The sequence below is a fragment of the Typopeltis vanoorti genome, chromosome 23, assembly GCF_054136105.1.
Source record: "Typopeltis vanoorti isolate ZY-2024b chromosome 23, IOZ_Tvanoo_1.0, whole genome shotgun sequence".
Lineage (NCBI taxonomy): Eukaryota > Metazoa > Arthropoda > Arachnida > Uropygi > Thelyphonidae > Typopeltis > Typopeltis vanoorti.
Genome location: NC_143571.1, coordinates 6,303,638 through 6,316,657, shown reverse-complemented (window position 1 = coordinate 6,316,657; position 13,020 = coordinate 6,303,638). Strand labels below are relative to the sequence as shown.

Below are 13,020 nucleotides of genomic sequence, written 5' to 3'. Positions count from 1 at the left end.
GATCTTAGTACGTAGTACAATATCGGACGACTCGTTGCAAAGGTGGGGGAAGTTCAGATCGCTATTCTTAGGTATTTTCCATAATGTAAAAACACATTTCCTAGGAAATGTATGCTGTTATTACATTATGGAGGGAGGTCACTACCCAGACTGGTTTCAGCCTTTTTTGAGGCCTCATCAGTGAGTAGCTAGACCTAATACCAAAGTGTATAGCGAAAAGAACTTATATACTCTGCAAACGAGTTTTCCAAACAGGTGCAACCATTAAGTTACTTAAGTATAAAGAGCTAATAAGCTTCATTTCGGCAATGAAAACATTACTTAAATTAAGGGGATATTAAATCCTACATAGTTTTAAAACCGAATAAGAAACTCAAAGATTTGAATCAGAGAATGTGTTTTTACATTATGGAAAATATCTAAGAATAGCGATCTGAACTTCCCCCACCTTTGCAACGAGTCGTCCGATATTGTACTATGTACTAGGATCACTTGCATTGGCTAACGCTAGTGTCGCCGATACTTTATAGTGTTTACTATATTCGGCAAGAAACTCTCTGATTCAAATCTTTGAGTTTCTTATTCGGTTTTAAAACTATGTGGGATTTAATATCCCCTTAATTTAAGTAGCACATAATTTTTTTTCAAGCACATTAATTGATGGATTAATTAATCGCGTTAAGTAAGGTTTTCCTGTATAGTGCAGAAAGTCATTTTTTCATTATTCTCTATGAAAGGTGTTTCAAAGTTTCAACTGAACTGTACTGTTGAAGTTGACTTTTATATTAGAGAATAACAGTAAATATTTTTTACTTTTATTTTTTGTTTTCACATTTAAATTTATTTTATTATTATTATTTTATTGTTGCTTAAGAACTTCAATGTCTGTTTAAAGTTTTTATAAAACAGCATAAAATTTCCATTTTTTTTACCCCTACATCAGTTTCGATAATTGTGATAATATTGAATCTTTCTTTCTTAAATCCCACCTGCTCTTCTCCTATATGTTGTTCATAAGATTTGTTCCATCTGTTTTGTATAGTTCTTATAATACACATACAGCTTATGGATTATATATATAATTATTCATTACTTGATACTGCTTTTTTAATATTCAGTGATGATGAATCCCAAATCAAATGTACATAAATTCACATGGAGAACATAAGTATTTAGATCTGGGCTAGAATTAAAATATATCATGCATATATAAAAGTTTCGAAACGATCAAAGTTAAGAAGTCAACTACAGACTCAAATATACCAATATTACTGGAGAAAGAGAAAATTTGAAAACAAGAATGAAACTTCAGAGACCAGTAGCAAAATATGAAATTCTACAAAACAGAAAATAATTTAAGAAAGCTAGATGATATGTAAAGTAACTAAACAAAATTAATGTGAAGACTTTTGGAAAAATATAGAAAATCAATATCAAAGTCTGTACTATTATCTACTTAAGTAGATCAGCAACCTGAAAATGTCAAGTACAGAATTTAAATACTATTCTGAGCCCCTTAAAAAAATTAATGAAGAATTTCCTAACCCAAAAGGGTTAAGAAATGCTCCATTCTTAATGGAATTTGAATTCAGATTTTTTTGTTTTCTCTCTCTCTCATACATACGCACACATACACTACAATGCTGTTATAGACCATTAATCCCCTAACGCACTCAACCGAGTTAACTTGGGTCCAAGAAACTGAATTTTTTTCACGCGCCTGAGTTAACTAGTGTGACCGTGAATTTTGGTTTCACATATAAATACAGCCGAATATACACGCTAGAATTTTTACTTTATATTTATTACCCTATCATGGATAGTGATCAAGACTGGTTATTTAGTTCAGAAGATGAAAGTGGGAAACGCTTCGAGGCCATAAAACAGTCTACATTTTTCAAATAATGATGAATTTGATCCAGCAAATCACCATCGCCAAAAGGAAATTGGAGGAAAAATGACTGCTTTCTGATTTTTAATTGGTGCGTTAAGGGGCTAATAACCACCCTACTTGTAATAATGCATACCTGACAGTAGAGAATAATTGATGACTTGCACTAATCATCGTCCTTATGTCAAGCACATCATCTATTCTGAAAAATGATCGCAATGATGTAAGTAATGTAAGAACGGCAGCTAAGAGCTGACATATGTGCTATGTTCTTAAACACAAATAAACGACTCATTTAGTTACTCAATAAGTGAAGAGTACACTTGCTTATTTTCTTTTAATTTTCAATATACAAAAGCTTTCATTTCAATTCCTTGATTTCCAAGAAAATGAAAACTGGTTACAGTGTTCAGAATCTCTAGTTATAATAACCAGTCAAATATGCAATAAACACCCAAAGACCATATTTAATCTTGCCCTCTTGGAAATAAAATAAACTACTCCCTTTACTTCATGTGTAGAGGCTTAAGTGCTGTGAGACATCATGTTGGAGGCTTAATGGATTTTTTACAACACTCAGAAAGGATTAAAACAGAATTTAATACTTCCTATATTCCTAGTCACTCATCTACAGGAATTACAAAAACAACTAATGTAACATTAACACAAATATCATACAATACTAAGCCCAACCACGTGGGTGACACTAAAGTCCTATCAAGGTGGAGCGCCCTCTAAGGGCAGTTCGGTTGTAGGTGGCCTGGAATGTAAGGTGGGACCTCTGGTGATGAGTGTTTCCCAAATCTTCGGAAGCATAATGCAACTGTATTTATTAAGAGTTGGTTGATTTCTGAGAGCTGCTGCTGCTGCTTCTAAGAATAGCCTCTCTCTTTGTAAAATTTGCTGTGGTGGAGCATGGTGGTTTTCTTCCATGATACCCTGTGGGTGGTGTCCAAGACATGGTCAGCCAAGCCTGAATGACCATAGTTGTGTTTACAGATGTAAGACTTGTGTTCCTCCAGGTGGATGGATGCTGATCTACCTGTCTGTCCAAAGTATGCCAGCTTACAGGAACAAGGTACTTTGTAAACTCCAGGCAGAGAGAGAGGAGGGAGCCGATCTTTCGTAGAACGGATAAGGGTAACAAGTTTGCGGTGGGGCTTATATGCTTTGTGTAGGTTGTACTTTTTTAGAATCTTGGTTATTTTTTTGGGATGTGCCACGGATGTAGGGTATGGTGATGGCATTTTTAAAATATTGTTGACGAGAAGGACAGGGAATGGGGGAGGAACTGATTATTTTTTTGATACTGTGTTCGCTGTAGCCATTGGAGAGGAAAGTGCTGTATGTGGTTAAGCTCAGTAGTGAGGGTGGTTCCACTAGAACTAAGATTGTGGGCTCTCTTGGTAAGAGTTTTAATAATGCCATATTGTTGAGAGGGGTGGTGGTGGGAAAGTTTGTGAATGTATCTGCATGTGTGTGTGGGTTTTCTGTATACAGTGAAGGCAAGTGTATCATTAGGCAGGTGTGTAACTAAGGTGTCTAGGAAGGGTAAACAATTGTTCTTTTCCTTTTCCATAGTAAACTGGATTCTTGGATGTAGGCTATTGAGACTGAGGGAGTCTAACGTGTCTGGGCCATGAGGCCAAATAGAGAACACATCATCTACATATATTAGCCAGATAGAAGGTTTGAGTGGGGCTGAGTCTATGGCTTGTTTTTCGAAATCTTCCATATAGAAATTGGCAAGAGGTGGTGAGAGGGGGGGGGGGAACCCATGGTGGTTCCCTCTATCTGCTTGTAGATTTTGTTCTTCCAAGAAAAATACCCGAAGTTAATGGCAAAGGAAAAGAGATCTAAGATGTCAGAAAGAAAAACGTTTTCTAAGAGAGATAAGGTGTCAGTTAGGGGAATATTGGTAAACAAAGAGGAGATATCAAAGTTTACCAATTTATTGCTTACCAATACACTCATCACCAGAGGTCCCACCTTACATTCCAGGCCACCTACAACCGCCCTTAGAGGGCGCTCCACCTAGATAGGACTTTAGTGTCACCCACATGGTTGGGCTTAGTATTGTATGACATTTGTGTTAATGTTACATTAGTTGTTTTTGTAATCCCCATAGATGTCCTAGTGACTAGGACGAAATATAGGAAGTATTAAATTCTGTTTTAATCCTTTCTGAGTGTTGTAAAAAATCCATTAAGCCTCCACCATGATACACCCTTTACTCTCAAATCAACCTAATTCTAATAATATCTAGCAAACCTCAGGAATACTACTTTCTTGAAACAACAACGTTACAAGATTCACTTTTTTCTTCTAAACTAGCTTTACACTTTGCTTCTTGTTCATTCATATTGTACTTGACAGCAATGCACAGAATGCTCAAAATATCTAAATGAAAACAAGAGACCCTGAATGAGTAATTTATCAATTTGAAATATCTAAGAAATCCTGGATTTTTTGGCATAAATAGAAACATAAGCTTACCAATATTGATATAACTTTACAGCACAAATACACAAAACGCAGTATTTTGCAAAGTGCCCAACCACCAGTAGTATACATACCCTCATCATCAAATTCATGCCATATACCCTCACGGGGTGTACAGGATATGATAGTACTACATGAAAAATTTACATCAATACTAATTTCCTATCTACAATTTTCCTTCAAATCAGTCTGTTACCTGTCAAGACTCCAACATTATCAGATCTTAAAATACAAACTTATTTAATACTCACCATTTACAAACAAACTTACATTATAGCCTACCAGTTTTGCCAGCAAACTGTCTGGCTTTTTGAAGGCGTTTACGGAAAGACATAAAAACTAGTAAATGCAAATTGAAAGGAACATAAAAAACGTTGTAAACCAACTAGTAGCTAAGGTTACACGTTCGCATGAGAGAGAGAACTTATTGTTCTTATTCATTATCATGCATGAGTGTTTGTTGTAAACGTGTAATGTGATTACTGGCTAGCTGTAGTTCAGATTGATTTAGAGAGAGTATCAGGTTTTTCCACGAACTGTTTAGTTTCCAGGTTTCCTGAAATCAGGTTTCCGCCAGTTATTAACACTATTGTGGCTTCCTTGAATAAACGATGTCTGTAGTCATCATCCAGATATGGCATGGAGCTGTTTCTATCGTGTGGTTAGATGTACAGAAATGATGTGCTAAGCTGGAAGAGATACTTCTGTTGTGGTTTACATCACCAACATGTTCTTTTTGTCTGATTTCTAAACTCCGTGAAGTTTGTCTGATGTAGGCAAGACCACAGGAATAAGGAAGGTAATATACTCCTGGATATTTGTAGAATGGCACCTTATCTTTTGGGGATCCTAAAACTTGTCTGATGCTGGTAGTACAGACATCGTTTATTCAAGGAAGCCACAATAGTGTTAATAACCGACGGAAACCTCAACAGAAATCAGGGTGCAATCCTAAACAGTTCGTGGAAAAACCTGATACTCTCTCTAAATCAATCTGAACGACAGTTAGCCAGTAATCACATTACATGTTTACAACAAACACGCATGCGTGATAATGAATAAGAATAATAAGTCCTCTCTATCATGCGAACGTGTAACCTTAGCTACTAGTTGGTTTACAACATTTTTTATGTTCCTTTCAATTTGCATTTACTAGTTTTTATGTCTTTCCGTAAACACCTTGAAAAATCCAGACAGTTTGCTGCCGAAACTGGTAGGCTATAATGTAAGTTTGTTTGTAAATGGTCAGTATTAAATACGTTTCTATTTTAATTATAAAACGACCAAATATGTTTAGTTTATTATCAGATCTTATATTTCTATCTTCTAGGGCACTTTTTTACCGTATCAATTCACCTATATCTTGGTCTTCCTCTGGGTCTTTTCTCTGCCAGCCTAGCAGAGAACACTTGTTTTGCTAATCTTTCCTTGCCCATTCTGTTTAAGTGACCATACCATCTGAGATTAGCTCTGCTAAATCATTCCTGGATGCAGACAATCTGAAGTTATTTTCTAATATAATCGTTTTTAATATGATATTGTCATTGATGCTATCTATTCATGCCTCTAATCTTTCTCAGGACTTGCACATCTGCGGCCTCTAGTCTTTGGTCAAGTGTTTTGCTTCTGACGCAGCTCTTAGATCCATAAGTTAAAACTGGTTTGAACACTGTCTTGTATACAGCTAATTTAGTATTTTGACTAATTTCTCTTATTCCATATACATTTATTCAACTGACTTCCTATGTGTCCGTGTGGTAAGCGCACAGCCACTAGGCTAGTGGCTGTGCGCTTCGCAACCATATGCCTGGGGAAGGAGTGTCCTAGGTTTGATTCCCGTTAATGACGTGAGGAGCTGAAGGATCTTCCTCAGCCATAGCCAAGTTAGCCAGTCTTGGGCATGGACAGTAGGGTTTTTTCCCCAGTTTATCCTGGGGTTTTTCATCTCGCAAAGCAGGCAAACCGGCCTTGAGAACTCAACACTACAGACATAGGATATACCGGGGTGTAGGGCTGACCACCTTATGCTGCGAACGGTTTGAGGTCCGATGATTAATAAACCCTCGACACTGCAAGGTAAAAGAGGGAATGGAAGATTAGATGAGATGATGACTTCCTACCATACCAATTTTGTTGATTCTGTTGTCTATTTCCATATTTAATTTACCATCTTCACTAAAAATTGTGCCTAAATAGCCGAAATGTTTCACATGTTCTATAGGTTCTCCATTCACAATGCAGTTGATATTTTCATTATCTTTGTTTTGTTATTGCTGGCCTTCATACCATATCTACTACAACAGTTATCCAATTTAGTCTGGGAATCTTGCAGAGCCAATACCACTTTCCTTCATAATGTGATCCACACAGAAAATTAATAACAGAGGGGATAATGTACATCCTTGTCTGACACTACATTTAATATTAAACCATCTTCCTGTACTTCCTTCAATTCTAACTGCTGATTTACAACTCAAATAAAGACTAAGTATTGCTTGATACAATGCCCCATTGACACCATACAAATTTAGCGCTTTGAATAGCTTCTCTCTCTTGGCACCTTGTCATATTCCTTTTCCAGATTTACTGAACTTTAATACAGATTTTTTTTTTTTATATTCCCACAAATTCTTAACTATTTATCGTAAAGTGAAAATCTGATCCTGACAGCCTCTATTTGGCCTGAATCCAGCTTGTTCTTCACCATGATTCCCTTCTACAATCCTCCTCAACCGTTTCTCAAGTATACTTGTGTAAATCTTACCAGGAACACTCAGAAGAGAAATACCTCTGTAATTCTCACATTCAGTTTTATTTCCCTTTTTTTATATGGGTACTATGAGAGTTCTACTCCAATCATCTGGAATTCTTCCCGTCCAGGCCTTCTGAACTATGCAGTATAGTCACTGTAAGACTTTTATACCTCCTGCTGCCTTTCCAGATTTCAGGCTTTTGATGGCTTTTTCTACTTCAAGTGTGGATATGTATTCCTGACTGCATGCCTGCTGAGTGTTTTTTTATCACTGTGTTATCACTGCTTGTTTCATTTAGCAATTTTTCGAAGTAATTACTCCACACTTCAAGGATATCTTGTTCTCCAGTTTTCATGTGACTTTTACCATCTCTAATTCTTTTTACAGTACTCTTTCCTACATTTCTGAGCTTCTTCAACAACCTCCAGAAATATCTTGCCACCTTGTTGATATTTATTTTCTATGTTCTTACCAAAGTCCTCCAAATGACTTTTGTTTAGCTAGTTTTACACAGTGTTTAGCAATCTTACATTTGTCTCTGTATTCTCTAAGAGCACAAGCTGACTTATTTGCCAGGAACTTTTGATATGCTTTCTTCTTTTCCTTCATTGCCTCTTTAACTTCCTATGTCCACCATAAAGTTCTGATTTTGCTATACTTATACATATCCTTGGGTATGTAAGAGAGAGTGCAGTTTTATAATGTTTTAAAAAATAAGTAATATATAAAGAAAAAATCGATTTATACATTTTACCCCACAGGGATCAGCACAAAGCTAAAACACAATATGGCTACTTCATTTATCAAGAAGTCTTTAGGATAAGTTTAGATAAAATTTCTCTCCCTCTTCTTTCACATCATAACATTTAAAGACTCATAAGTTGCTAAAAACATTTCACAGAGATAGTGGTTCATGAAAATTTGAATGAATTTTATAGTACTCATTGACTTGACTATACTGTGGTGGAACAGGTTAATGATGCATGGTGAAGTCATTTACATAGGCTTGCAACAATTCATGAATTATCTGTTCCATGTTACATTATCCTGTGGAAGTATTTATTACCAGATGAATGGATAAACCAAGATCACATTCAGCACCAATGAGCAAGTAGGCGGTGACATTTTTAAAGTTTATCAAATCAAACATTACCCAGTATTAGGTGAATGCCAACAAAATACTCTCTATGCCATCACACTACCACCACCACCACTAGTGGTCTAGTCATTCCTCCAAATTGAACTCCCCCACACAAAACGTGATGGCGAGTAAACACATGCCATGACATTAGCATGGAACAGCAGGAATCGAGGGAATGACCTTTACCTACTCCTCAAGTGTCCCATGCCAGCTGTTTTGTACTCAACTGCACTCACAGTGTATTTTTTATCTGACAAGAGGAGAACTCGGTGAGATCACATGCTACTAAACAGTGTCTGTGATATGATCATAATGGATTTCTTTTCATGAAAAAATATATTTACAGTATACACACTATAGCAGAAGCTACTATAATCAATTAATGCACTAAAACAAAACTATGGGGAAAAAAGTTCCAGTCAAATGCTACAGAATTAATGCTATCTTAAGCTCACTATTACAAACATTAAAAATTCAAAACCTTCATGATATTTAACTGTTCCTACCAGATGCTGTCATAATCAGTAGACAAGGGAAATTACAGGAAATTGTACAGTGACAGAACACTAACTTCAAATTAAAGAACAGATAGTACATATTTAGTTTATTGAAGATTTTAGGTAAGTGCCATTCATTTAAGCTAAATGAACGGCATTTAGCCATTCATTTAGATATGAATGGCTAAATGTCACTTCTTTAAATATCACTTCTGCATTTTTATTTTTATAATTTCATACACTTTTAGTTCTTTCTTATATGTCTTCCATTATTGTTTGCATTTTTACTTCTTCATGTTTGGCTCTTGTCAATCCTTTGTGTACTGTGATCAATACAGATTTCCTGAATACCTTTGTTCTAATTCCTGTGACTTCTATTTTGTTTTCTGCCATTTCCTATGTTTCATGGGAATGGAATGGGAGCTCGATCTTTTTTCTGCTAAATTCACTACAGCAAACAATTACTCTGGTCCCTAGGAATCTGTTATAGGAAGCATCTACTGTGTTGGCTATGATATCTACATTCTCTAAATTTGTTTCTCAGCTCTCATCTATTTATTACTTTCTTTAGTTTTATAACAATTATAACAATCATCTCTGTTTTATAATTATGCAATTTTTACAAAAAATAATAAATAAGTTAAAAACTCATCTGTCACTATTTTTAAGCACATTTCTACATCAGATGTTAGATCAGAAGTTTGGATGCTTCCAGGTCTTTCCAACTTCCAATTTCTGAATGGTACCCTGATTACAAATTGCTTAGTGAAATACTGTTAATAAAAAATTCTATTAGTCCAATTTCATGCTTGATGGTATTAAGAATTTAGCACAATTCTTAATACCATTAAGAATAAACTTGAAGAAATCTACTGAAAACAAGCAATGAGATCTTGTGACAGGCTATCATTAACAGATTGTACATTCCTTAAGGGTACATGATAGGATATAATATATAAATATCATCTCAACATACTTCGTCATTAACTCAAAGGATGTTTCAAGCTCTTTCATGCCTTCAAACACCAATTCAGTCTTAAACATCAGTCTTATAGTTATTCTCAAGTGGCTACCAGCTTTTTTTGGAGCTGAAGAGGCTATGATTATGATGTGTTTATGCTAGGATAGGCTAAATTTGAATGATACCAAAATGCAATCCTGTCTCATTTTTCATAAGAAAGACCATGCTTCATTCTCACTCACTTTCAATAACACTTCAATCTAGCCTACACCCTGGCATAAACACATCACAATCAAAGCTCTTCAGCTCCAAAAAAGCTGGTTTTCTTTTTGTTCTAATCATTACTTCTCTTCTGCTCAATTCTCTAACATTTTTAAATTCTAAACCTGTAAGCTAGAATACTGCTCTAACATCTAGCGTGGCACACTACCCCCCCCCCCCCTTCAGTGCTAGACTGTATACAGAAGAGAGCTATTCACTTAATTGATGAATCTTCTCCAACTCCCTACAATCGTTTTCTCATAGACACTGTTTCTACATTACATAGGTATTTTCATGGAAGCTGAACTGGCTGCCACTATTCCACCACCTCTCCTTTAATCATGTACAAACAGCTGCTAGTCAATATTCCTGTATCATTCAACTTCAGTCCATATAGCACCTTTCTTTTAAATTTTCCAAGAAATACATTAACAAATTCCTTTCTTATCTCTAATCACTTGCCCCCCCATCCCAGTGCTGTTATGTCTTGTGACTGCTCATGAATGGGTTGATTATTAAAAAAAATGAATGAATAAATGAAAATTTACTATGACCCTATATCAAACTAACTTGAATGTTTAAATGTCAATTCTTCCAAAAGAATGCTTAATTTTAATCGAAGAAAAGTAATTATGGTACTCACTATTATTGGTAAATGGCTGTGATGCAGGTGGCTGAGATGAACCAAGCCCATTCATTCCGTTTTGTTGAAGGTGTGATGAAAGTGCTTCAATAGTTGTATTTCCATTTACTAGGAAAGAGATAACAGCAGTAAGCTTTTATTAAACAGGCAATTACTAAATAATGCACTGAAGTTTTCCATTAGTTTTGATAACAACCAGAAATGCTCAAATATATGGTCTTATAGTGGCTACACTGGATAATTTAGAGGACCTTGCAGAAAACTAAATCACAGTATTGGACAAGAGATCTCATAGTAATGATCTATAAATCAGAACATTACATTAAATGCAAGAACTATAAAGCAATTCCCCTATGAGTGTTCCAGACAAGATCCATGTATGAATACTAAGAGACTAAGAAAATCTACTGTACTTGTGAGGTAAGCCAGATTAAGGTCAAACTGACTGTCAAAAGCAGATTTTCACCTTAACACATTCATAACTGGCAGTGTTTCACATGTTTTGCTGCTTGGGAACTCACTTTTACAGTATATTATGGCAGGGGTATTTTCACAAAGTTTATACGGCATGTTAGCTGCAACTTTTTCAGCAGATTATCAGCAGAAAATGCAATCTGTACTGATTTCAACACACACACACACACACACACACACACAGACTTTCAAGTTTTAGCAAATCTCTATATGGAAACATTCAAAAACAAGGTACTAGAAAAATACCATCATAAACCAAAATTATGGAAAGGTATGGTGATGATTTTTTATTTTATTTTATTTTTTATGTTGGGCCCATATACAGGAGGTTGGCTGGTCAATCTATAGTACGTTAGTACAGTATATGGGTGATGGGTTGTGGAGAAAAGGAGAAACTTGTTTATATTTGATTTGAATGCCTGTATATTGTAATCCTTGGGAAATACATCAGGGGAAGACTGTTCCACAGTACCGCAGTAGCATGGATGAATGAGGAGGAAAAGAAACTTGTTCTGTGGGTTGCGACATGTACTGTAAAAGGATGTTAGGCAGCAGTTGTACGTGTTCCAATGGGCTTAGTACAGGGTGGGGGAATTATTGATGCTGTTTCAGATGAACCTTTCCTGTGAAAGTATTTATAGAAAATACAATCTGTATTTATAGAATACAGATTGCAGAGACCAAGCATCTATGTGAAAGTGGGGGGGGGGGGGGGGAGCGAGTTGGTTAGGGATGGGTCATTTATTATTCTAATTGCTCTCCTCTGTATTGAGTCAAGCATTTTGAGGGAGCTTTTTGGAGCCCCCTCCAGATGTGAGAGCAGTATTCAAGAGCTGGGCAGATTTGTGACTTGTATAGTGTTAACAGCTGTTTAGAGGTGAAGTAGCATCTTGAGAGAAAGAAAAAACCTGGTGCATGGTTCTGATGCCAGGAGAGGCTTGATGTCAAAGTAATTCTGAGAAGAGAAATTTCATCTTGTCTGTGAATTTGAGTGTTATCGAAAACAATGCTGGGGGAATCTTTTTTGTGAGAAATAAGCAGAACTGGGTTTTACTAGCGTTGAAGTTGACAAGGTTGTCTGAGCCCCATCGGAGGATGGCTTGGAGGTCGGAATTAAGAGCAGTGGTGATGTTCTGTGGATTGAAGTGAGTTGTGTAGAGTAGGGTTTGTCAAATGAAAGGGAGGAATGTAGTGTGCTGTCATCTGCAAAACTGTATATTGGGTTAGAGGTCAACCGAAGTAGGTCATTGATATATAGAAGGAAGAGGGTCGGTGAGAGAACTGAGCCTCGAAGGACCCCGGAATTAGTTGGATGGAGAGAGGATAGGGAGCCGTCTACCATCGCACATAGTGTGCGATGGTAGACGGCTCCCTATCCTCTCTCCATCCAACTAATTCCGGGGTCCTTCAAGGCTCAGTATGCACTTATGCAGATGGCAATCCATCTTCATAAGTCCCGAGGCAGTCCAAATGATGGGAGTTTGTTTATTAAGCCTTTGTGCCAGACTCGGTCAAAGGCTTTGGAGATATCAAGTGCAACTACTTGGGATTTGCCAAATTTCTCCATAGTGTTTGTCCAGTGATGGGTGATGTATGAGAGTAGATCTCCTGTTGAACGGCTTTGGTGGAATCCATACTGGTGATTGCTTAATAGCTGGGTACCTTCAAAGTAGATTAGGAGTTGAGAGTTGATGATTTTCTCCATTACTTTCGATAGGCCTGAAGTGAGTGAGATAGGGCAGTAGTTAGATGGCAGTGATTTGTCACCCTTTTAGGAATGGGTTGAATATAGGCCAGTTTCCAGGTTTTGGGATATATATATATATATACACACACACACATATATACACCAGTGGAGTAAGAGAGTGTGTACAGGTGACATAGGATAGGAGTCAGT

At 36.5% G+C, this 13,020-nt stretch overlaps 1 protein-coding gene across 1 annotated transcript in view; it reads right to left on the bottom strand.

Moving 5' to 3' along the window:
• Positions 1–13,020, bottom strand: part of Med (Smad/Smad4 homolog Medea) — a 278,163-nt gene that overhangs the window by 83,436 nt on the left and 181,707 nt on the right. Inside the window, exon 9 of the mRNA XM_090413229.1 lies at positions 10,650–10,757. Within this exon, the coding sequence (XP_090269355.1) occupies positions 10,650–10,757 (108 nt within the window). The remainder of the gene's footprint in view (positions 1–10,649; positions 10,758–13,020) is intronic.